The sequence below is a fragment of the Hetaerina americana genome, unplaced genomic scaffold (assembly GCF_022747635.1).
Source record: "Hetaerina americana unplaced genomic scaffold, ioHetAmer1.1.p SCAF_30, whole genome shotgun sequence".
Lineage (NCBI taxonomy): Eukaryota > Metazoa > Arthropoda > Insecta > Odonata > Calopterygidae > Hetaerina > Hetaerina americana.
The window spans coordinates 2,010,842-2,037,912 of NW_027286875.1; the positions used below are offsets into that span (position 1 = coordinate 2,010,842).

Here is a 27,071-nt window from a genome sequence, read left to right on the forward strand (position 1 = left end):
CAGTCCAATTAAGACCGAGATGGTTTAGGGCGGAAATGTTATGCGTGCTGCATATAGGCCTTATGTGTAAATCCAATGGAATCACAAGAGATCTTCACGAAGATTCGAGAGGCTACAGCGCCGCATGTGTGTACCTCTAACTGCGAAAACGTAAAGTATACTTTTCAGTGATTTGAACTCCGTGAACTGTATTTCTTGAAGAAAAAATAGCAGCAAAAATGTTGCTAACGAATTAAATCCAAGAATTCCTTTCGATAGCTTTTCATTCATAAATATTTGGCCTTCATCACCTAGCGCAGAGTTCTCAAGACCATATCTGATGGATACAATCAGAGAATGGACTACGAGAATAGATTTCTACAATCGATTCAGTCTGCAGTAGCGTAACTCCTTAGTTGTACATTGTATAAAAGGTAAAGTTTAAAGGAGTGCGCCGCACTGTCTGCCACCTATTTTATCTTGGAAAATTGTTCCTATAGGCAGCCATGCCTGTTTCCATAATCTTACATCAACAAGAAACTTGGAGACCAAGTGAATCCCACGATTGCAGCAGGAGGTAAGTGCTGTGGTGCATTGCAATTAACCACAACGCATAGAGGTGAACTCCAAAACAAAATTCCAAAGACTAATATGTTACTCATTCATTCTCAAAGCATTTTATAGATATACTACGCCGGGAATAATTGAAGAGGAACCGTAACACAGTAGTTAGTAACGAAAAATCACCAACTTAAAAATTATCATATTTTCAAGGCTACATTACCACAGAAGATGATATTTAAACTGACAATATCTAATATAAAATCGTTTGGCAGCAATTGTTTTACCTACTCTCCTCCAAAATTTTTATTTAAACACGCATAAGATTCAGGTAATATTTTTTTCCATATAAAAATTTGATGGGAAATTATTGGGATGTTTTACTTTTCCTTTTTTCTCATACATCAAGGCCATAAAAAAGATATTTTCTGGTTGAACCCAAAGGTGGAGAAGCATTCTGGTACATATTATACTAAGGTTAAAGCACTTTAACAGGGAGATGGGCTGTAATGGTAGTCCATAAATTTGAATGATTTAATTTGAAAGAACTGCAAACTTACGCAGGGAAAGCGTTTGCAGCCCTTGCATCATCATAATCACCCGCAGATGAACGGATCTCTGACGCCAGGTTTTCCTTATGTCCCTCACTCATACCCAAATGCCCCCTAAGCCCAACCACACCAAATATCGCGAGGGATCGAATCGAAATTGAAGGGTCCGAAAGAGGCAGCAAGGCATACTTATGTCATGTAGTTCTTATTGTCCGTCATCATTGGTAAGTTTTGGGGAAGTTGCCTACTGCCTTCAATGCCGTTTCGAAATAACTAAAAAAATTTAATGATCGCCGAAAGATCTTTACTCGTCTCTCTTCAAACGACTCCAAATTCCTTACCAAGATGAGCAGCCAAATTCTGCCCAACTTACTAAGGAATTTTAACTATTTTTCTTATACATTGTACTTCTTTGTTAAAACAATGCTTAGCGGAATCAAAGCAAGCATAACTCTGGTTCCCAACTTTTCAATTGCCAAGGATCGTACTGGAAATTCGGTAGTATTCCGTGGCTCCCGGGGAAATTTCGTTTCCCTTTTCTTATAACAGTTAGGATAAATGGAAAACTTTCCTGAGAGTCGGCAGCTTGTGTTGGTGCGGCTGAATTCTTCTCAACGAGAAATTTAAATTTTCTAAGCATGGAATACTCACAACGATCAAGTTTTGCGAATGGAAAACTCAAATATTAAACTAAAACGTGCAACATTGATGATGGGTGTCATCAAAGATAATAAGAAAACGGTATATTTGACGGCATAAATATAGTAGTAGTAGTAGTTGGGGGATGCAACCGACAGCCAATGTGATTTGCGCCCTTAGGGATGAACAGGAATGGATGAAGGGTGGAGATAAACTCGGCGTCGGGATCAACCTTCTCTTAACAAAAGTCGCCAAGGGGTCCGCAGCTTCGACGGACGGCGTACCCACTCAAAGTGCCCTCAACAAAGCACCTCAAGTAGGGATGGGGCCACAGAAAAACAAAACCTAGGCCCTCTGGGTGGGAGGCAAGTACGTTAGCCACCGCAACATTGCGATCCCCAGGCAGAAAAATATCTAAGAATATCGCCTCAATATCGATGCTAGCAGCTGCGAGGCATATAAATAGAAAAACATACTTCCATTAGAATAGGAAGTAAGTCACGAAGAAAACACCTGCTCTAGTTCACCACAAAAAGTCAAATTCAAAATTAATACAATGTTTGGCCAAGATTTTGTTTCTAAGGGAATGCAGCCCCGCATATTTGTTCCTTCCCAAAAGTCCGTTACACATGCATACTTGTCTTCTTCGTTCGACTTGAAAACTTTCATTGATGTGAAAACCGTCTCTAGGATTGGAAAACACTATCTTGAGCATAATCACATGATCACAGTACACCATAAGGCCGTGAGAACCGTAACCAATGTCATTCCCCTAATTATCCGTTTCCTCATATGCTCCTGAAAACTTTCCGGGCCATACAACAAAGGTGCATAATCGCCACTTCCGGCGTCATACGAACAATACATAGGATTCAGCAGCACTATTTCGTACATTTTCGCCATTGGATTACCATGCTTAACACTGAGGTTAACCAACAAAAGCTATTATAACGTGCGTTAAACCATTAGTCATTTTACAAATCCGTCGATCAAAACTAAAATTTTTAGGGAAGTTTTTGCTCGGGAATAAAAGAGAACGGTTTGTTCCAGCTCAAGTAGTTTGACGCTAGTTGAACCTCTCCAACTAGCGGCAAAACATATCTGAATCGGCTGTGATGCACGAGGTGCTTCTCGTCGAGGGAGAGAGGTATGCCGCGGGGAGTGAGAGCGAAGGCTGTGAGCGGTGGCGGCGGGGAAAGGCGTCTCAGTGCCCGAATGACACCTGCGGCCGAGTGCACCAAAGGAAATCTCTCTCGTCCCTCGACGGGGATACCCACCGCGGCTGGCGAAGGATGCATCCGACAACGCTCTCGGCGACCAATGGGGAACCTCCTCGCGGTTATGGGGTGAGGTTAGTGTTTCATTTCACGACGTTAAATAGGAATCAGCAGCTGTATTCTCCCGGGTAGAATCTTGAACGTAAATTCATGCGAATATACTTATTTCGAGCTAAATGGATATCCGGACTGTAGCTTGATCAACACGTAAAAAAAACTATAACCGCCGAAAAGTGCCCTCACTCTCAGCTTATCGGATCAAATGTTGACTTACCGTACTTTACCCGAATTGGAGAGTAACTCTGACTGATGTAAGTGGAGGAATTTTTTCTTTCTAAAAAAATTCCTTGAATTTTTCTTTTAGTTTTTTTCAGGGCATAAATATTCAGCTTACTTTCTTAAAATAAACACTATTATTCTCTTATATACAATAAAGATCTTCCTTTGTAACATAAAATAAGTCCGTCGTTACACAAATGAAATACACAACATACAGGAAATGAAGACAAAAATGCAGTTGGAAGAGATGTAATCATGTGTTTCTAACATAGTGTGCAATAAAGAGAAGACGTTTTATGGGGTTACGTAATTCGCAGTATTCATCGGTAGTGAGTTCCGTCTGATTACTTCACTATCCCTACTTTAACCCTACTCTTAAAAAAATGAAACCGGTGGCATTTAGGCATATAGGAATAAACTCTAAATTCCGTGCATGCTAGAAATAGTAACGGGATCATTAAAAGAATACGTAAAAATACCCAAATGAATGAATGTCAATTTGGTTCGGAGGACGCGGGAAGGCAAAAAAATAATGAACGCATTAAAAGGTGAATATCAAGCGTCGGAGGGCAGAATCAGCTGAATTTGGGGATTTAAAGAAGGCGCTCAAAAAGAGTGGGCAAATTTGACAAGAGTATCGCGGCATATAGGAGTAGACTAGAATGAAAGGCGTCTCATCCGATGATGTTTATGAATCAATTGAAGAGATACAACTAGGGAATAAAGAATTGAGACGCACACAGATAGGTACGTAATACGATGTGGCTGGTTATCGACCGTGATTATTGACTTACACACTCTGAATTCGATGAGATGCTGAAAAGAAGTAAGAGGTGGCTACATGGGTATGCAGGGTAGGATTAGTTAAATTAGATCTGCGAATGCACAAATTTAGTTTGCTATTCGCACAAGGGACGGAGCTACATTGGAGCAGATAGCCGAATAAGCAACCACAAATTTCAATCAGTGAAGGGCAACAAATTAAGATAAAACACCCAAAATCGCAGTAATTAACCGGATTTCAAAAATGAGGAAAGATTATATCCCATACTAAGCAAAACTGAGAATTCATTTTACGCGTCTGGGTACAGGGATGAATTATCTATACTGCAGTATATTTATTATGACAAGTTTAGAAAATAATGCCCCCTCCAGGAGAGTTATTTTTTATCTGTGTAGAATAAAATATCCAAAATGTAGAAAACTGGGTAAGCCATTGCTAAAATTAAATATCAACAATATCGCTCAAAATTCACAATATTCTACTGATCATTTGATCAACAATTTAACCATGGATCGCAATTTTTAAATAAATAAATAGGGAACGAAACTTTTACGAGGAAGGCAGGTGGGTCGCAGATAGATACGCTGTACATTGAAGTCCACGGGATTCGGGTAAATTGTACTTTCCGGATCAAATCGCACAAATTAAAGGTATTGGTTAAATAGTAATGACGTTTCTCAGTTTGGTTGCGGAATGAAGTTGGGCACACCCACGGCCTGTAAAACTTATTAGGAAATATTACGCCTCCGTTTTCTCGTTGTAATATTCCTTGTCACTCCGCGAAAATCAAAAATGGAAAATTCCTCCGCTCGATTACTGTCATAATAGTTTCAACTAGTGAATCTCCTAATGAACAGAAGCAAATTCCTCAACAGACGAGCTCCATGACTGAGAAAAAAGATCAAGGGAATACTATGATGTTCAAAGTTCTGTGCGGGAACTTCTACGAACTTTCCATGATTACAGGGAGCAGTGTGCGGAAAACTGGTGTGTTGAACGTGCTTATGAGAGTATCGTATATATCGTATTTTTCCATGGTCCTAGGCGCAAACATTTTCAAATAATAAAAACTAATATTTTCAAATTCAAATTACAAATAACTAATGGCTAACGTGATGCAGCAATCAAGCGGCTGAAATTATAATTAAACCTGCGGATTGGAACTGAACTGAGGCGCATCATATATGTATAGAAATAATTTCCGAATGCACTCGTTACAGAAGACAAAGAAAACTTCAAAAACACACAAAACTATGGCTTAACATTTATTTTCCAAAAATTTTGAGAAATAAACTGTTTCCTCCAGCTATTTTTGTGATGAACGAAGTATAACTTAAACATGCTTCACGCACAACTGGAAATGCAACCGGGCGCGGAGTTATACTCAAGCCGTTACGTAATTATTCCATTCACGTGCAATATCGTTGCGCTGAGTAACTTGCATGAACAGAAAGTGCCATAACTTTGAACCCCACAGAATATGACGATAAAAACGTTGAGGTTAATTTAATGAATGGTTAATATCTTAATTTTATGCAACGTAATGAAATGAGGCCAGGAAAATATATCCAAACAGAATACTGATGGGATTCATTCGAAACGGGTGTTCAACGATAGTTTCATTAATATTTTGAATGAATATAGTCAAAGGACTCAGGAAAAACAATGTGAAAGAAAAACTCTTTCAAAAACCGGCTGATTAGCAATCTAACCTGGAAGGAGGGCTGGTTTGTTCAAATCGGTGATAGGTTCAATTTCCTTCAGGGCACGGAGCAGAGGTAGTAGCTGTACGTTCTCTACAAATTGTTTATTTTAACTGGACGGGAATTAAACCCACGATGCTCCGGCGCGCCCACTTCGTAACTCTCACTCTGTTGCACAGTTCGATGGTTTTCTCTGGCATCACCTGCTCATCATTACAAAATGTTTATCCCAAAATCATCCGCTAAAAGATGCACATTTTGTGTCACTTCACGAAAATCACAAAATCACTGGTCCTGATGCACGATCTACAACACGCAAAAAAAGGATACCGATGAGGAACAAGAGCTATAGCATTTGTACGAAGACAAGAATTTTCTGGCTCTAACTTGTTTCAGATTCCTGTTTCTAAACGTCACTTCAAAAACTATGAAAGAATGATTGGCAAATAATAAATGATGTGCGTCCTGTCAACCTCATAACGCCACAGGTGTGATAAAAAGTCCTCTAGTAGTTTTTACAGACGGCTTCAACTTAGACTGTTGCACAGAGGAAATTAAAGTTTACTAGACATTAAATGATACGTATCCAAGCATCGACTGCTATTGCTCTATTTCTCCATTTTATAAATTCACCGTCAAAACTTAGAAACTACTACGTGAAAGACTCGTTCATGTGGAATTATGCTCACGAGTTCACAAATCCAGCTGACTACATACAAATTTCACTCAACATTCACCCTTTCAACGCCCACAATTTCGCCGGTCGAGAGCCTAGATATCCCCACTATACCCGCCCTCACCTTGGGACCGACTACCGGATACCAGCACGCACCAAACGACTTCCGTTTCCGACGGGCATTTTCGAAAACACTTTTCCAACCCTAGGCCCCTATATGCCCGGCTACTTTCCCAGAGAAGATGACACCTTGCCATCTAGCGAGTTATTTTAGAACTCCTACGTTCGGGAGGGTAAGGGTACGAAGAGGCGGTCTCTTAAATCACACTTACGTAGACATTTGTAAGACCACTCATCCCCTCGATTGGATAAAATCTAAATTTGCTGTTAAAAATACACGAACTTGTAAATTCTCTAATTTCAGCTAAGAAATATTTCTATGAAAAGGCCACCACGTATATCAGGATCAGAATTAAAATGCCATCGAAAACTGAGCTCAGAAAAAATAGTATTTCTCTGAAGGCCTCTCATTGCTCCCTTGATCTTCAAAGTACACTTAGGCAGCTTAGAAATTTATTTTAACTTATTATTAATAACATTTAAACTATCTATGCTCAGTTTCGTTCAGCTAATTTATTTTAGACATATCTGTTTATATTTTGATAATAACTCGCCACATATGAGTTATGCAAATTTCAAGAGTACGTGTACAGAACTCTGAAAAAATTGACTGAGGTTACATAATTACTAGCCACGCATTGGTAAATTCGAGAATGAATCATCTGAAATGGTGCTCTTGATTTTATCCCACAACTCTACTATATTTTAACAACTTTACATGATTAAATAATTGTTGAAGGACGATATATGGTTATCTGAAATATAAAAACTTTCTAGACATAATTTACACGAACATTCTTCATGCCAAATATTATTTCACTAGCTCTATGCTGAATCTCAGGAAGGCATGCAATTTGTTGCCATCCCAATGTGTTATGAACTGAAATAATATTGGATGCCTTCATGATATCTTATAAAAGGTTTCCCATGCCTAAATTGAACCAAGAAATTTTTAATATAAACAGTGTACCTATCATTATCCCTTTACCGAAACAGAGACATAAATATTGATTGGAAGATATTGACAATAAATTGAAGAAATTCTGCTGTAGTATTATCTTCATAGCACAATGTAATATTAATGGAATGAGCTAACTGTTGTGATATTTAAATTTATTCGTCATTTCATCAAACGCGAATTTGTTAATATTTGAAAAATAGAAATTCACATATTCAGTAAGTCACTTAGCTTAACAGACTTATTGGACATCAACTGAATGCTCTTTCTGATACTAAGGCTGAGAAGAATTAAATGGAGTGGAGGACCAGGTTGAACTTCGTTCTAATGACTAAATAAACTCTTTCAAGGCAAACATTTCAAAGGTCCTCAAATAAAATGGAAGTGTCAACGAGTATAACCAGATGCCTGAAGAGGATGTCAATTTCTTCCAAACACTAAAATCATATAGGAGAAAATATGAAAATTACCTGTGAAGAATATAGATACCCGAGCATTTGTTTATAGATGTGTGGGTTGCATAATCTTAAGGATGCCGATTTTTCCATTAACGCACCAAATATATTACAATACTTCGAATTAAATATACAAGAATTGGGCCGAATGGAAAGCTGACCTCATTTGATGACAATATAGCTAATAGAGGAGTTTTATTCACCAGTGTGATAATGCTAAAATTTTATGGATCACCAAAACATAGAAGTACATAACAATGTCATTTTTATACGACCAATTAAACAAAAAATGTAATTCCGATTGAACGCTTGTACTCCCCTATTTTATGTTCCAAGGTAATACATAAAATCACCCTTGGTTAAAAATTAATAATATTTCATGCTGGCAAGGATATTATTTTTTTCAGATATTTATGAGTGCCAATGGCACTATTCCTTAACCATAAATGTAAGTCGAGTACTAACTCACTGATGCACTGTTTGCCTTAACCTCAGCTATCAATTGTCATTTCATTATTATGGAAAACTACAGAATTAACTCTTATTACAACTACTTATGAAAACTATTTTTACAGGTCATTAGGCTGAATTTCAGAGAGCTTCACCTTACCAAATGAATATTCTTAAGGCCAATATAAAGAGGAATGTATGTCGTACTTGAAGATGAGAAATAGCGAGGGATTCTTTTCTCCAGTCGGAAAAGATGATACATATGTTAGATAGAACAGGGCTCTATTCACAACTATGTTGATACTGCTGCTTCTATAAAGCCATCCCTCACAAATGAAGACCCTGGATTTCCATTTGAATTTACTTTCCACAAGCAATAATTGTTTCTATTCATGGACTTCAAAACTTCCTGTCATTATCCCAACTACGCAATATACACACACAAAATCGAGCATAGTAACAAACTTCAAGTCACAGAACGTTTTTTAAATTTAATTTTGTATTTTCATGCTAATTAAGCACAGATGTGAAGAGGTATCCATATAAAAAGTAAACATATACCTATGGACGATTCCTCATCAAATCTCAAATAGAATAATTGAGATACCCTACACTTATAAAATTGTCTATAGTCCTACATTCTCAGAGTATGTGGTAAGTCAAAGAGCCTGCCTATTTGTTGATGTGACCTTGGCAGTCACTTCTAAGACACAGGCGCACCCTTTGAATTACCACATACCAATAACCTCAGGGGTAGGCCACCTGTCCTAAAAACCACATCTACCATGCATACTGGAAGTCTAAATAGCAAAGATATTTGTAGTGTAATTACTATGGCCGATACATCCTCATTATTTAAGTTGTGCACTTTGAAACAATTGCACTACCTCAATTGTAAAACAGTAGCCTCGATGTTATATTCCTCCAAATATTTGGGCATATTAGGGGCAGATTGCCTTGATATTCTGATACCAAAGAAGTAGTTGTCTTTGGTCAATGTAATTTACAAGGGAGAGGCCTGTACAAACTCAACCTTCCCACACTGCGAATTGATACTGACACTGCCAAAAAAAGCTTTCCACAAACACGAATGCGGTTTAGAATACATTAATACAATGTTGAACATGCTGATTGATTTCAAGAACTCACCATTCAGCTGGTGATAATTTCCATTGGTAATACGTATAAACATAGAATGACCACCCACTCTCTTTTGCAATGTATGCTTATGTGTTACTTTTCAATTGATCCAATTCCATCACCCTCAGCAGTTTTTAATAAAACATACGGCAACAATGCATGAGAGATCATGCTCTTCAAAGGAAACAAAAATATTAGGAGGCATGAACATTCCATCAAGATAAAAACTTATCCCTCCTCTCCTCCATCAAGAAAAACTCCTTAAGGCATAATAGTATTGGTAGGCATGACTTTACTGATAAAATTAATCTTTAAATAGCATGAAATGATTTCTCTTATATGCTGCAAGAATATTCAAGGGTGCAAAGAAATTTGCAAAACTGAGCACACTTCAAGAACCACACACTATCAAAAATGAAAAATTATATCATTATGAACTAAATTTAATTTTTTTCTGGTTATACATAAGCAAAAAGCTTTAACAATGTCATTAACATTCTATCATATACAAAGCAAAGTAAATTGTACATACTAACTTTTCAGTTAACATTTCAACCCATTTAACAAATATATAAAGAAGCACATAGTAAAACCATTATGGTTTAACAACAAGATGATGGTATCATCATTATAATTGCCCAAACAATGCTTTTTTTTACATTCTAATGCCTAAAAAATTCCTGAGCTAAACAGCATGGCATCAAAATACTTTTATGCAAAGCATACATTATGCATCCAACACTAGAGCTTGCCTAATGAATGTAGGTAACAAAAATGTTACACATTTAACAATGCTATTACAAATATTGCCATTCAAATTTGAGTTAAATGCTCGAGAATTGCTTCCTCATTATCTTGATGCCATAACAAGATTCAGTCACCATAATTTGCCTATCTATAAATGCACTTACTATCTATTATAAGCTAAATCTCATAGATTAAATGAAACATGTCATTTTTGTGCATTATTATCTAAAGAGCTAACAATAGCATTCTAATGCAGTACTTATCAGTTCATTGAATTCACACTTTGTAATTGATTAACCATACACATGTTCCCCTAGGATTCATCTAAACCAGTAAAAACACCACACACTTCACAACCTTCTGCATTTCACAACCTTGTTTGAAGGGTCGGCAAAACAAGTAACTAAAAATGTCCTGCTAAGATCCTCCTAGGGTGGTTATCCTTGAAAACTACTGAATGTTGTAATATGGGTCTGGCAAGGGACGGAACAGGATTGCAAAAAAGGCACACATTCATTAAAGGTGTGTTGTGAGGGAATAGGTGCATCTCTTCTACATACTTGCTTCATTTCATAATCTAGGAGAAGGAAAACATCAGCAGTTCTACATTAAATTTGCCTCTTTCACTACATTAAGAATCTCATGTAAATAACATAATCGATTTCAGATTGAAGGAAGGAGCACGTTTCACATTGAGCATTAACATGAATTTCTGCAATATATTAATCATTACCGAAGGAATCATTTCTTTGAGATTCTCACAGAATCATTACCAGGTGCTGGCTCTTGTGTCAATGGATAGGAGTAACATCAATCGATGGTACTCCCAAAAATCATATTAAACAATATGAATATATATTAAATGCTGAATAATTATATTCCATTGTAGATTAAGGCCCCAATATTTACCTTGAAATCCATTTTGATAAAAGAAAATGTAACAGTTAAGAGCCAGAAAAATAAAGAATAATATAAAAAATATAAAAATTATGAACTTTTTAAGTTTTTCATTCAATCAAAATCACCCAAAATCTAAGAAATAAAAACGAAATTTGTATAAAAAAAAAAGAATAAATTCTCAAGTTACCCACTAATTTGTGCTGCAACAACATACAAAAAAACAAAAGGTCTAAAGCCAACAATATCAACTAAATTTTTCATCTTGAAACTAATTCTAATATATCCTTTAACAAAAATTTAATAATACAATCAATATGCCATATTGTTCGGCAACATCAAAAATATATATTTACTGTCACTATTGTATGACTAGGTTCAAGAAAAAAATGATTGTCATAAATTACTTCGGTACAAAAATCATTACTCATAAAATTTAAAAAATCACATTGTTGAAAATACCATATTTGATAGGTGTCTAAATCCTTCAATATCACTCTTAGGAAAACTTAATATATAAAAAAAGAAATAATATCTGAAAACAGAATTATTACCATATAAGTCACAAGCGTTATTACCCTGATGTTGATCCATTTTTGAATCCATATCTGTGACTTCAAGCAGCATCACATGCGTACGCGCTTGGTATTTGGCCCATAAATCAAAATAAATTGGAAAGGTTAAGTACAAAATGAAATGATATAAAGGGGAAAGTAGAGGGAGAACTACATTTTAAACCAAGAAACTGAAATAGCTAAAATTTGATAACCCTTTCAGGGAAACTTCTCCAGAACATGTTTTCTAAATGAATTAATGTCATCAAATATGCATTATAAAACGAATAATTATTTTATTACCATTATGATCTCTGTAAACTGTGATACCATGAGTAACATAATGAAAATCGCAAACATGGATTTCTTTGAATGATTGCCATTTGATGACCTGGGAAAAATTGAAAGGAATGTAAGCAATAACTCAGCAGAAGAAATGTGCCATCCAAAAAACACTGTAGCAAATCAATGTAAAATAATATAAAGTTGGACGTATGCAGCTATTTTGTGATTCAGGGATGGATTTGCATCAATGGTTGAGTGTAACATTCATCCTGAGAATATGTGTACTCTCAGTCACACAGATATGCATTGCAAATGAAACAACCGTTTGATGAAAGATATTAAAAATAGTTCTGTGGTAAGAAATATGAAATTTTTTGCATATTTCTGACAGAAAACACATTTTAAGAGGCCTAATATGATCATCCTAAAGCACCATTTGCAACTGCCACATTACTTTCTCCAAAGTGTAGTAAAATTCTCATAGTTACAATTAAGTACTCACTATTATCCATTCTAAATCTTTATTTTATGATTTTCTCCTTTCAACCATGATGTTATTACTTAAAAATATAGCTTTTCTGGCATGCAAAATATCATGCAAGTTTTGTGAGAAGAGCTATCCTTAGCAAATCCCTTATTAATGCATTACTTTTGTTGTGAAACAACACACGACGACTTGTAATTGGTTTGAATTGAAAATATTACAATGTAAATGTTCAAAATGTACTTTATCTCTCATTGACTTTTTCAAACTTTTTTTAATGGGTTTCAACTCTCACTATATAACATTAAGAAGATCTATGAAATAGTTCTAATAACAATACCTTATTGCCCAATTGATTATTAATCTCATTTGTCACATGCCAAAAGAGCCAGTCAGAGCTATTCATTTTATTAATAGAAAATTAAAGAGTGTTCATATAAAGCGTATCACATCCTAAAAATTCTTTAACATAAAAAGACACCTCCTATTACAAGTGAGAAAACAGAACACAATGGAAATGAGTCTGCCATCCGGATGTTTTAACAAAATGTGTGTCACAACTGCAGAATAAACATGAAAATAGAGAAATTGTTTTGTATTATGCTATAAAGTAATATAATCAGACAAATCACCATTAATGAATCTTTTTTCCGTTGTTGGTGCCATAATTTGATTTTGCACCAGATATATAACCATTGGAGTATTTAACGATTGACTTGTCAGAATTTCCTTCCCCTTGGCCTCTTGAGTGCATCTGCTTGGCCCTCTCAACTCTCTTCAGAGAAACTTTCCCCTGTCTGAAAATAGTTAAAGTGAAAACAAGAATGTAAGCAACCTTACTTATATCTTACCAATATATAAATCCAAAAATTAATTTGTTAGTTTGTTTCTTTTGAAATGCAATTGTGCCAAGATGGCACAGAGTAATGGATTCTAATTTTTTGCATAAATTGAGTAACAATACACAAAAAGTATCGTATGCTAGGCCCGAGTAGGAGATACTTATCTGTAAATTTTTGAGTTTGAAAAAAAAATTTCACACTCATGATTTGCTCAGAATTAAGAGTTCAATTCATTCACTTCAATGAGGAGCGACAATTAAACAGTTGAATTTTGCCCCTAGCTACTATATCATTACTAACTAATAATATGATTTATGCTGGGCGCTGAGCAGAAATTTGGTACAGTAAACAGCTACTGCAAAACTTGATGGACTTGGATTATTTCTTTAATTGTTGACTTTAAATGTATATCATATTTTCTGCTAGGTGCCACTGAAAAATTTGATGGTCTGGAATTATTTCTTCAAGAATTAACTTTAAAGTACCTCTTTCAAATTAGTGTTCATTTTTTGAAGATAATCTACTGATTGAGGTACGTTCTGGATGGATACAACTACCAAATAAATATTTTGTTTCTTCTAACAAAATACAACCCAATATCCTAATCTCTAAGTCCCTCTTTATCTCTGTAAACTTCCTTCCTCCCTTCATCCCATCCTACATCCCTACCCTATTCCTGCCCTTTCCTTGATTGCCTAAAATACTCCCCTCTATTATTATGATTGGCAAAATCATATCACATCTCTCCAAAACATCAGCAAAAGCCTTTACCCACAGATGGCACCCAGTTTAAAAAACTACCTACCAACACAAATTAAATTAAGTTACAGCTGAACAGATGAATTGGTTTGGAAAAGCCGGACATAAATAGTTATACGAGGGTCATCCGGAAAGTAGTACCCGTTCGTGCCGCATGAAGTGCTGACGACGCGAGTAGCCGCTGGACGAGGTCAGATAGCTTCAGTGGCTTGTCTGCCTTCTCTGAGCCAAGTTGCGTGACGCTAGCATTGCCTGTGTTGTTTCTGTGATTGTTTACAATGTTTAAAAAAATTGAGAACGCCGCCAGTTGTGAAGTGAGGGCAGTGATTAAATTCCTCAATGCAAGAAACGTTCGCCCATGTGATATTCATCGCCAATTAAAGGAGGTGTATGGAGACAATGTAATGGACGAGTCGTCTGTTCGGCGGTGGTGTCGCAACTTCAACATGGGGAGGGGGAACACACACGACGATGAGCGTTCGGGAAGACCGTCTGTCATTACAGACCAACTGGTGAGCTCAGTTGACGAATTCGTGAGGAACGATCGGCGCGTCACAATTGATGACATCTGTGAGCATTTTCCCAATGTTTCTCGAACAATTGTTCATGAAATTGTTAAACACCATCTGCATTATGCAAAAATTTGTGCAAGATGGGTCCCTCGCGTATCTCAATGAGCTGGCGGCGAAGGACTATGCAGCAGGAATACAGAAACTTGTCACACGTTATGACAAATGCCTTAATTTGCTTGGAGATTATGTTGAGAAGTAGTTTAAAGTATCCTCTTTCAAATAAAATTTTTTATGTTTGTTAATATTTACTTTTGTGTCTTTATTTCACGAACGGGTACTACTTTCCGGATGACCCTCGTACATATATGCATAAATGAGCATAACAAGTCCATTAGACAAACCTTATAAAACCATTTGAAGCATGCGTGGATTTATTAATCTGTTCCACAGACTTCTCTTCCATTTTCTTTTTTTCCAGTGCTGATGCTCCTCTGGCATGATAAGCCTTGATGTAGAAATTTAGGAACAGCATTACAAGTGATGAAACATATCCAATGGTCCAGATGGTCAGCCATGCTGGGGCTTCACACTTATTCCAAAGCCCGACAATTAAGTGAATGATTACAGCCACAAACTGTACCTATAATGAGAACAATTAAAGTAATCAATTTTCAATTTAAATGTCTCATGAATTCACAGTTTTCCTCAGAAACATCTACATGTACATACAGTAAAAAATCAGAGTAAATAGTTAATAACTGTACCTCAATAAAAGAGTTAATGGCAATTGTTAATACTAAATTGTGATTACTGATCGAATTTACAGAGCAGAGCGAGAATAGGAGGGTAAATATGGACAATGAGAAATGAGAAGACAGTATGGACAGAGGATGAATGAACAAAAAATGAAAGGAACGAAAATATGCTCAATGGAAAGGAAGAATAGAAAGGATTGCAAAAAGACAAAACAAATCTGCGAGCAGAGATACCATAGTTATGGATGTATAACATACATTGAACAAGCTGGAAATATTACACTGATCGGCAACAACAGTACTAAATCTTCCACAGTAAACAAGGAACATAAATTCCCACGTCACAATTAAATTGGAGCATCCTAGTGGGCAGCTAATTTAAAATTGATACTTATTTCATTGAAATCCACTGAATCCTTCCTGTGCACCACATATTCATTTGTACCTGATGATGCTGAAAAATATAAATTTGATTTTTGTGAATAGAATGAAGATCAATATTTATTTGATTGAATTTGTTCATTTCTTTCTAATTGCACAAAAGAATCTGTTTAGGGATAAGTCCATTACTCTTTTTTCATGATCTAAAATGTATAAAATAAAAAAATAGTCCTTATTCACTTGTTACCAAGAAGTTGAAGACTACACAGATATGCTTGGATGTTTTACTCAATACAAGTACTAGTTTTAGGAGAGGCGACCATCAGCTAAAGTCATTTGCAACATTGGGGATGGATAGGAAAGGATGAAGGGTGGAGAGATACCCGACATCATCATTAGCCCACTCATAAAGAAAGGTGCTAAGGGGTCCACAAAGCTTAATGCTCCATCGGACAGACGGTGTACTCACTCAAAGAGCTCTCCACAAAGCATCTCAAGTAGGGATCGAGATACCACTGAAAAATATCAGCCGTCCATGGGATTTGAATTGGTGGGGGAAGCCAGTATGTTAGCAACCGCACTATCCCGATCCCCTTTACTCAATACCATATTAAACACAGGAGGTTCGGCATTTATCTAAAACTAGGCAATAAAACACAAGCTGCAATGGCATGTAGGAGAGGTAGGTAGGATAGCAGTCATGAAAGTGGAAAGGAAAACTCTGAAAGAAGTAAATAGACATGTTCTAACAAGTATTTTTCTTTATTTATCTTATGGCAATTGATTTTGTATTGCAGCCTAGAGGAACATGAACTCTTGACAATCTCAGGGACAGTTGTCAATATTAAGAGTTTGTAATTTTCCACTGACTTTATTTCATAGTACAACGGTCGGTCAAACTGGGAATTTTAAAACACGAGCCTAAGAACATGCCAATAGCCACAAAAAGCAAAACTCCAATTCTTCCTTTGCAAAACACTTCTTAGATTGTCAAAATAATAGCAATTTTGTCCCAAAAATACTAAATGTCCTCCCTATTAGATTGAAAATGGATGCCCTAGAGCTAATCGAAATTTGAAGGCACTTGGTGGATCCCAATAAAATACTGTGCAATGAGCAATTATACGCCCTTCCCTTTCCTCTCTGAAAAAATCGACCTTGAGGGTAAACAAACCTAACAGTTCAACGTACTCAGTTGCATCTACGCCATGACCAGACCCCATGCAACCTCATAGCCAAGGCAAAACTATTTTCCATTTTGTTTTCTCTTTCCTTGGTCACAGACTTTCACTACCAAAAACTCCCCTGACCCTACACAGCTTCCCCTCTCTTCAAGGGTAAACAAATTCAATGGTTCTAAGTAGCCGTTTCCTCCTAACCCCCCCCTCCATAAACCCGGACCGGACCCAATACTTAGTCATAACCAAGGTGCCACCACCTCTTCTTACTTCAGCCGAAGAAGCCACGACCACTAACTTTGAAGTCCCAGAAAACTTGCCCCCCTTCAACTTTCCCCTTTACTCTGTCTGATGGGTATATCTTCAACAGCTGTGTATGTCACTTGTGCCTGATGATGCCGCAAGTCGGTGAAATGCTTTGTACTGTGAATTTAATTCTGTTGAAAATTTCAAACTCTTTTATTATGGTCATCAACCAATTCCATGGAAAGAGGCCTGAAAGTGTTAAGTATATCCTGGACAGTTGATCAATTTTTTTTCAAGATGGAGTAGGTTATGAATCTGGATCTTCAGTGGAAATGAAGACAATCATGATAGAAATTACAAAGAAATGAGAGAAGAAATTTCAGGGAAACAAAAGAAAGTTAACAGGACACCAAGAGGTAAATAGCAGGTATAAATTTCCAAAAATTATAATTAATAAGTAGAATAACTAGAATGAATGAATGATGGAATGTGGCAATGAGCTGTGGCATCTGTCACCAGTCTATACTTCAGGATAACAAAACACAATAATAGTAGTGTTTCATCATTTAACAAGATTTTGGCCATAAATTTGCCACCTCGGCCAAGTCCTTATTCATCAAATGAACAAACCCCTTCATCCTCCCCCATATACGAATGCATGTCGGCAGAAAAAAACTATTTACTTGTGTATGGATACCTTTAGATACCACAGTTAAATAAAAAAATCCAGGTTTGGCCTATACATGAGAGGCATATTATTAGTAAGTTAAAAGAAAGTTATTTGAGATGTGAGTTTAACTACAACATTCAGAAATTCACTGCCACTATGCCCATTTAACCGTAATTCCACAGTATTACCACAAAAATCACTGGAGCTGCATGCTTGCATCAATACATGAGTTAAAGCAAACAATTTTTGCTGCACTTGCAACATTGAGGAAGAATTTTGGAGAACACTTAAAATCTTAATATAGATGATAATGGTCAATGCATTGAAATAAAAATAAATTATTTACAACTTGATAACTGCCATAGAAAATATTAGATTATATCTCTTGTAGTCCTAATTACTTGAGACTGTGCATTTAATGAAGGTTTGCAAGTTAATTGATTCACTGGAATTAACTTAGCAGCTTTGAATTATTATGAAAAGAACTAGGGTCAACTTATACAAGAGTACTCATAGGATATTTTCCTGTGAAGAGTGAATCATTGAGGCAGATGGATACCATTTAATGATAGTGTAGTGTGACTTGTAACGTGGGTAGTTCTAGTAATTTTAAGTAATGTCATCTTGTCTTCACCTGCAATGGAAGTAATTCATGATTAAATGCCACGTTCTAATGCTGCCTAGTCAAACCCTGGAAGTCTTGTTTTCAAGTGAATTCTAGGAGAGAAATCAATTAGGTTGTAACAACATTGATAACTTCCCATTGTGCAAGCTCCACCAGGGAAAATTTGAAATACTGTTAGTGACTCCCACCTGGCAAAAATAATGTCACTTAAGATTTACTGACCACTATACTTAAAACCACATTAAAATGATTTCAGTTTCCTTCATGCCCTAGTTTCTTTACTCTAATCCACATTTAGTGTGGGTCACAAGAAAAACTTAATGAGACCTTGATTTCTACATTTACAATTTCTCTTCGTCTCTTTTTTTCATAGAGGTATAAGCTCATATTCTGAAGAAAAAAGAATTCTCCAAGAATGGAATTCATAAAAGCAAGAAATGGTTTCAGTATGGCTTCAGTATTGCTGCATTAACAGATTTTAAAAAGAACTATATACTACTAAAGAAAAAATACATCACATTAACTAAGAGTTTCAATCTAATTCCACAGTTCATCTGCTACACAAAATGATAATGGCACCAGTTTAATAGTACTTGAATGAAATATAACCACTACTAAATCAAGCACCTCACAGTTCATATTTCACAGGAAATTATGCCGATATGCATTGAAAAAACTGGCACAGTAAAAACATACTTTTTTAAGAAGGACCAGTCTAAGTACGCATAGATGGTGAAGTTGAATGATATGACTTGTCTAATAACATTATGTAATTACTTCTCCAATAACAAAGGTTGCTGTATCTGAAAAATAGGAAGGCTAAGTTAAACATTGAAAAAGGAAGGTGAGAACTTCAGCAGATGGATCAATTTACCTATCCTGGCAGTGTAGTAGGGACATAGGAAGAAGAATGGTATTAGGTAGAAAAGCTTTCACTAGGAGGCAATTGATGATAGAAACTTTAGGCAAGGATTTTAAGAAAAGACATAAAAATAAACGGGTAGAGAGCATGGTTTTGTATGTTGTAGAAACATGTTATTGAAGTAAGATGATGGGTGTAGAATGGAGGCTTTTGAGATGTGGGCATGGAGGAGGATGGAAAAGATAAAATGGACTGAAGGGAAAACAATTGAAAAAGTAGTAGGAATTGTAGCGGAGGAGAAGGGATTGTTGGGAGAAATCCAAAGCAGGCACAAAACGTGGATTCAGAGAATCTTGATTGGCAATGGAATGTTGAAGACTGTGACACAGGGGAAATCTTAAGGCAAGCAAGGAAGGGGTACGAAAAGGAGAGGCGTGCTGAATGGAATGAAGGGAGAAGGGGAGTATGCTGAGTTTAAGAAGGATTTATTGGGTGGCAGTCTTTGTTTTGTTAGGAGAGAGCAACAAAAAAACCATGGTACAGTCTGTGTTCATCCAAAACTTACCTTCAACGATAGAATACTACTGATGACAATTACAAGATTCATTTTGCCCCAAGTAAACATTTATACGTATATAAAAAACCATAAACACAGTAATCAACCCGAAGGTCGGTTTGGTAGGTGATGGTAGACTTCACCCAGTACTAAGCACGACGGTGTGTGAAATGCACACAACAAGGTAGGGGGCCAGTTCCTTTCCCTGCGCCGGTTATGGTTTCCCAGGAAGATCTGGTGCCCGAAAAAAACACATAGCTTGGGTGGTGCTGCTGGGGCCCAGAGATTTGCCTGGGAATCGAACCCGGGACCCTCTGGTCAGTAGTCCAATGCTCTATATATGTATATATACATATATATACTCCATAAACCATTACTTTGTACTCATATGTTTATGTTATTTTAATCCCATTAATAAAAAGGAGCTTGAAAGGCAACCGTTTTTGAATTATGGCTAACATCACAGAGGCTGTAAGGAAGAATATTAGTAATTCATACTTTGATTAAAAGCACAATTTTTTTCCCTGGGTTCATTCTACTTATTTTTGGGGCCGACCCTGAACATTCAAAAAAGCAATATGTTTGAAGGTACATGATTAACACAGTTGCTATAATGTTCTACAGGACGTGACGAGATTAAACACAATGACAAAACAAAAATCCCCCTATTATTATCCCTTCTGAGATATGTGAATTGTGCATGTAAATAAAGTGCATTTTTAGAGCCAGTTGGTCTATTAATGGGAAATACGATTAATTTTTTTATCTCCAATACAATAGATAAAGAAAAAACCTCAATAAATTTACATGAATCATTAAAAAATCAGGGTGGAATACTACCTGTGAACAATTTATTCACGTAAAATCTATTGCAATTATCTTCCCACTGAATTCCCTAAGGTTATAACAGGCAACAAGAGTGAAACTTACCAACTGCAGCTGGGTGAGGTATCTTTTCCACCAAAGATATTTCTGCATGTGCGGACCAATGGCAGCCAGCAAGTAATATGTGTACATGATCACATGAACAAGTGAGTTCACTAGTCCACTGAAAAAAGCTAAAAACATCATGGTACCTTAGCGAGACGGTGAAATAAATGTATAAAAATAGTTATACATTACTTAAAGATGAAGTTAGTCATATTGTTAAAAAACTGTACATTTATAAACTTAGTTCAATTTGAATTTTAATGAAGGAGAAAATGTATGCCTTTAAAGAGATACGAGCATTATGATAGAGAAATCCTCTGTGGTATCATGATGTCATATGTAAGCTTCAAGAAAATGTATTCTCTCATTTAGGCAGAGGTTGGCAAGACATGAATTATTTTCTAAAAACCATACCAGTAAAATCAACTCAAAGAAAATCTATTACATAATGGTTAATTTTCATAATAATTTATATTTCTTAATACACTAAATAGATTTATTATTAATGCACCTTTGCCAGTTTCATGTAAGTGAAAAGATTTCTTGCAACACAAAACAGCTTACAACATGCATAAAATATAGAATGTAACAGCATGCAAGCAAGATACTTCGAAAGAATTTGGGAGGAATTTATTGAAATAAATGCAACACACAAATAAATCCGACACTGACATAAGACTAAACCAACTCCACAAAAAAAAAATTACAAAAAAGGAGCTAAAACCCAAGAATGAACAGACAATTACTTTATTGCATCAAAACCTCATTAGCTCAACCATGGTTATTTTAAAAGTTTTGTTGAACGCCATTATCTTTTAGGTACACCAAAATGACTGGGTAAAATTGTAGTATAATAATTATTCCACGTGATTTTCTTCTCCTTTTAAACCTCCCGATTCCTCTTGCCACAAGTTAAAAAATCCGAATATATTTAAAATTATAACCTTACTTGATCTCCTTACAACTTTTCAGTACCTACTTTACAGTGCTCTCACAGTCCTTCCAGATTAACCTTTAGTGGGATTCTACATGTAAAATTGATATAATTTTCATTTTTACTGATCCATTCCTACCCATACAGGTTCATATTAAAAAATGACCAACCCTTTACAAACCAACATACAAATGAATACATCCAAATACTTGTCCCTTATGTAGCAATGAATATGTTCACATGCTAGTGATATCATATGTTTTTTTATAATTCCTTTTGTAGTTAGTTATCCATACATGGGTATCCTTCAAATGTAAGCGATTTTATAATTTCTTATCTAATCCCTTGATTGGTCATTATTTTCGGGAGAGTTGAAGCAGTATGTCAACATGCTTGATTCCAATGGATTATTCTCATTCCATAAGAGAAGAACTAATGAGGCTTTACTGTACCATATTCACAGTTCCAAAAATCAGGCAATCAAATGCTCAAGAAAAATAAAATGGAAAACACGAAAATCTCTTACCCACACTGATTTTGATCATTTCAATACAATCACCGAAGTCAATTCTAACTTAAATTCAGAAAAACTACATGGCAATGCAAAAAGAATATTTAAAAACAGGACAAATTCACAAAACAGCTTACAAATTTTCATTTAATTTAGGTAATTGCTGAATATTAAGAGGAAAACAAGCTTTTAGGTTTACCAAATTAATTCCATTAAATAGAATTTTGTTTTTAGTGTTTATCAGTAAAATCAGTCGAGTTTATCAGTAAAAAATTAATAAATATCCCCAAATAGCTACTCTCGCCACATAATTTATTAAGGCTCAAGTCAATAAATTAAGATTTTGAAAGGATTTCTCTAAATTGCAGGAAGAAAGACAATTTTATTCAAACCATTAATTGTATTTCAATATTATTTAGGATGAGCCTCACCGCTGGCAATACTGAATCTTTATTTCATGAGCATTAATGTGGGAATGCCATGGAGGACCAAATATGGAATTGTTAATTTTCCTGGCCTATGTATGCTGGTATATTGAGTACAATATGATAAATGACAGACATATTTACCTAAAATGTAACCATCCCTATTTTAGATAAAAAATTAACAGTTAATTGAATTGAAATAAAAATATTTAATGGGTTACATAGGGTTTGCCATTCCATTCAACATACAGAAGGTAAATAAACCTCTCAAAAGCCCATATTTCTGCAAATGCGAAGAGGTTCCACATCGCCACATAACCAACCACTCTGTAACTTTTCTTCCATTCAAGATTGAGGATAAACAAAGAATTACAACCAAAATAATCTCATAACCATTCTTTACTTATGCCTTTTACAGTACTGTGACATTTCACAACAATGACATTAGTAAAAAATGCTTTTGGAAAGGGTATTCCTTTCAGACAACTTTGGGTCTTGACTCCTGGCTGGAAAAATGAATGGCTCGTTAATCAGAAAATGCATTCAAAATACCATTTTAAGGCCCTATTTTGAATTTAAAAATATTTTTTGTCTGATAGTCATTTTTTACAATATAAGGAAAATTAATAAACTAATCTTGATTGAATACTATCTAATCTTTGTATCCCTACTTTACAAATGATACTTCGTAATATGCGTGATTCACCCTCTGGATAAATCGAAATTTAAGTACCGGCTGACTAAAGCATGACTGGTAGTAGTAGTGTTTATGGGAGGCGACCAACAGCTGAGGTCACTGGCACCATTAGGGATGGATGGAAGAGGAAGAGTGAAGAGAAACCTGGCGTCAGCATTAGCCTACTCTTGTCAAAGGTCATGGGGTCCACAGCTTAACGTCCCATCCGACGGATGGCGTACTCACTCAAAGTGCACTCCACAAAGCACCTCAAGTAGGGATCGAGATACCACTGAAAAATATTCAACACCACCGGGATTTGAACTCAAGCCCTCTGGCTGGGAAGCCAGTACGATAGCCACCGCACCTTCTCGATCCCAGCATGACTGGGTAAGGTGACTCCTCAGTATATTCAAACTGTCATTACATGACTCATCATAATGAGACTTGCTCCAGTAAAGTTAATCACAAATAATGTCCTCCTCAAACTCCGAAAGCCGAAACTGAATGACTTTTGATTTTTATTTTCTAGATTTTGGGTTCTTCCTAGAAGAAATTTTTACAAAATTTATATTTTAACATCCATATTAAGAACAGTATAGTTAGATAATTCATACAAAGTATTAATTTTCAGCGGCATTAAAATATTTACTAAAACAATTTAATTTTAAAAATTGGCAGGAATGTTAAGCTCCCAATTCTAAAATCATCACATTTATTAATACTAACTATCTTCTGTGGTGCCAAGTTCATTGCTCAGGTAATGGTTCTTATTTCTTGGTGATAACTCAGAATAATGCAATGCATAAGTTTCAAATTCAAAACACCAAATTGCATTATGGATTTTGGGTTTGTAGTAGATTAGGATTCCAGACATGGGATGCTTCAATGTATACAGACAGGTGCTAAAACTTCTAAATTATAACAATGCAAACTCTAAATTCAGTTTGAGGGAGAGTTTTCTAAATATATACAGTGATGTGTTTTAATTTAGAAAAGAATTTGCTGGGACAATTAAACACCAAAATTTCTTTCACAAACTAGTGACTTTCCCAGACAACTATTGGACTGGATCTTAATCCTTGCATTAACTCGTCAATTTGGGTTAATTACGGGCACCCTAATTCATTATTACCCAACCTATATGTCAAGCACCAAAGTGATTACATCCAAAAATAACCTTGGATTATAATTTAGTAGAATTTATCTGGTTACAGCAATAGTAAAACATCAGATTCCACTGCCATGATTACAAAAAGGACTTATGAGAAGGATGGTTAGGAGATGTAATGGTTTTGTATGATACTCTTATCTTAAGTCAGGTATGAGATATTGACTATTATGTGGCTGATTATGAGCACACGTGAAGCCATGCAAATTATGTACAGGAGAAAAAGATCATATTTAACTTTTACTTCATTGACAGAACAAAAATTAAGCATTTGGAATGGAAAAATGTGCAATGGGCTCAGAAAGAAATACACCAAAAATTCATTCTTTAATGCTCAGTTAAAGCTAGACCAGTGACACCCACCTTGACCACCAGGTAAGTAAAGAGTTCCAAGATACCAGTTGAAGATCATAGTAGAGTGATGATAAAGGTGAAGAAATGTCAGTTGACTCAGTTTCTTCCTCAGAACAAAGAAAACCTGCACAGGTAACAAGAGACAAATTCCCCAAAGGACTGGAGTGTGACAGCACTATGAACATTTTAAGCATGTCCCTTAAGAAAATGCTAAATATGCCATTCATACTGCATGCTTTTCTATATTAACCAATTAGTGTGGTGTAAGCAAGCAAACACAGATTAAGTTAATGCCCACAAGTTTTTCTCCTGCAATGATTGAGTGAGACCCAATTTAGTGAAAGAACTTTTTCAACCAACCAGTGAGGTAAGTTCAACCTTCTTAGACAAATAGGCACCATTCCCTGTACACATGGGTTTTGTACAAATTAAATTATGAAGCCCAGAGCCCGAGTTAATATAAACACATTAGAGCTATACAAACGGAGAAGCACATTATTGCAGCAGTTTCAATCACAAAATATGTATAGATATACAGCCAAGGAATGAGACTTTGTAGCCAATATCAGTACTATGATGGGAAAATCATAACACCTTTACAACGTTAGTAGTTAGTGGTATTGGTGAAGCTTAAAACTACTTGGAACCTACTTGCACCACATCCAATTAGTATGTTAAAAAGTTAGATGTACCATTCCGGCAAACAAATTATAGAAAAGACTGTTATCCCTGCAACTAATGAAAAAACTTCCTTAATATCACGTTGTATATATCATACAACATGCTGACATTTATTGTCTGAAATTACATTGTAATAAACTTCGGTTACTATTTACCATATATAGAAACATTATGCAAACACAACCTCTAAGGATTAAGCATTGATAAAAAACAAAATATAAATGGGAAAAACGAAACCATTAAGGTAACCACACACCGTGAAGTTAATGTAATCATATTTAAAACACCTATCGATCCAGTCTCCATTTTCAATGAATTTTATGAGAACGAAATGAAAATTTCCATTCTGATAATCATGAAACCTGGATCAAATTCGGCGAATTTGAAAAGGAATTATAATGCCAAAAAGAATGCGTTACCTAGTCATCAATGAACCTGTCATTCTTAATCCGGATATTAAGGAATCCAAACTCAATCACTAACAAACGATGTTTAAGTTCATCCTATTTAAAACAAATTGAGGTGAAAGGGCCTCAACTAAACGTTACCCCATGCATTTTTAATGGATTATAAGAGATTCATTCTAATATGTAATAAAAGTTTTGGTAAAAGACAAAAATTAAAGGAAAAATGGGAATAGAGACATAAGGAAAATAGGCAAACAAGCACTCACTGTGTCCAAGAGATCCAAGACTTTAGAAAAATAGAACCACCAACAGGCTGACGCCATCTACGGAAATACAGTTATTAGAGTGAAGTTTTGCTATGTAACTTTTTATTCCATTCAATTAAAATTATTACATACTCGAAGAGCTAGGGGAGCCATTGAATAATCCACCGGCTGACAGGTCCAGCTGTAGCCGGACATGTAAGAAGTAACCAGAAACTGAAATAAAAAAAACATTTTAAATTCAATGGAATTGTGAGATTTTGATGAAACCTTTGAACGCAATACTTACTTCTTTGAAGATATAAAATGATAGCATAATCTGAGAAAAGTTGTAGATCAATAATATATGCTTAATGTTGAACGGCTTTCTGTTTTTCATAAATCGAGGGCCGAAAAATACTATTCCCATATAAAAAATAAATATCACTATCAAAGGAATCGGTGACTTTAATAGAAACCATCCTGTTACCCTGGGATCTGAAAAATTTAAAGAAGTCAGCGTTTTGCATACAGCATTACGGAAACCCTCAAGGAAATGGTGACTGTCGATCCATTACTCACCGGGCGACCCCAAATGCTTCTGAATGCTAAGGGGTACTGAGCCAGTTTGAATGATGTCCATATTTTAATATAATAAAGAAAATGGAATTTTGTAACGACGACTGGGTTAATTGAGCTAAGTATCACTAATTAAACAGTCAAACTTCGTTAGTCTTCACCCACCGATGTTCATCGGATTCAACAGTAACCAAGTTCAGTACCTTGCCCCGCTCTATCGGCACAAGTCGAACTTA

At 35.7% G+C, this 27,071-nt stretch overlaps 2 protein-coding genes across 4 annotated transcripts in view; both read right to left on the reverse strand.

Moving 5' to 3' along the window:
* The window catches only part of LOC139691202 (very long chain fatty acid elongase AAEL008004-like), a 525,450-nt gene extending 518,879 nt beyond the window's left edge, over positions 1-6,571 (reverse strand). For all 3 annotated transcript variants that reach the window (XM_071588934.1, XM_071588933.1, XM_071588932.1), the window contains exon 1: positions 5,783-6,571. The gene's annotated coding sequence lies outside the window, so the exon portion shown is untranslated. The remainder of the gene's footprint in view (positions 1-5,782) is intronic.
* Positions 6,572-10,031: 3,460 nt separating this feature from the next.
* Positions 10,032-27,014, reverse strand: LOC139691199 (very long chain fatty acid elongase 7-like). Its single transcript, XM_071588927.1, has 8 exons — positions 26,839-27,014; positions 26,567-26,754; positions 26,413-26,493; positions 26,281-26,337; positions 24,936-25,050; positions 20,856-20,983; positions 15,054-15,292; positions 10,032-13,336 (listed from the first exon to the last, which is right to left on the reverse strand). The coding sequence occupies exons 1-8, from the start codon at positions 26,897-26,899 to the stop codon at positions 13,174-13,176; spliced, it is 1,032 nt and encodes a 343-aa protein (XP_071445028.1). The 5' UTR covers positions 26,900-27,014; the 3' UTR covers positions 10,032-13,173.
* Between the last annotated feature and the right edge of the window lie 57 nt (positions 27,015-27,071).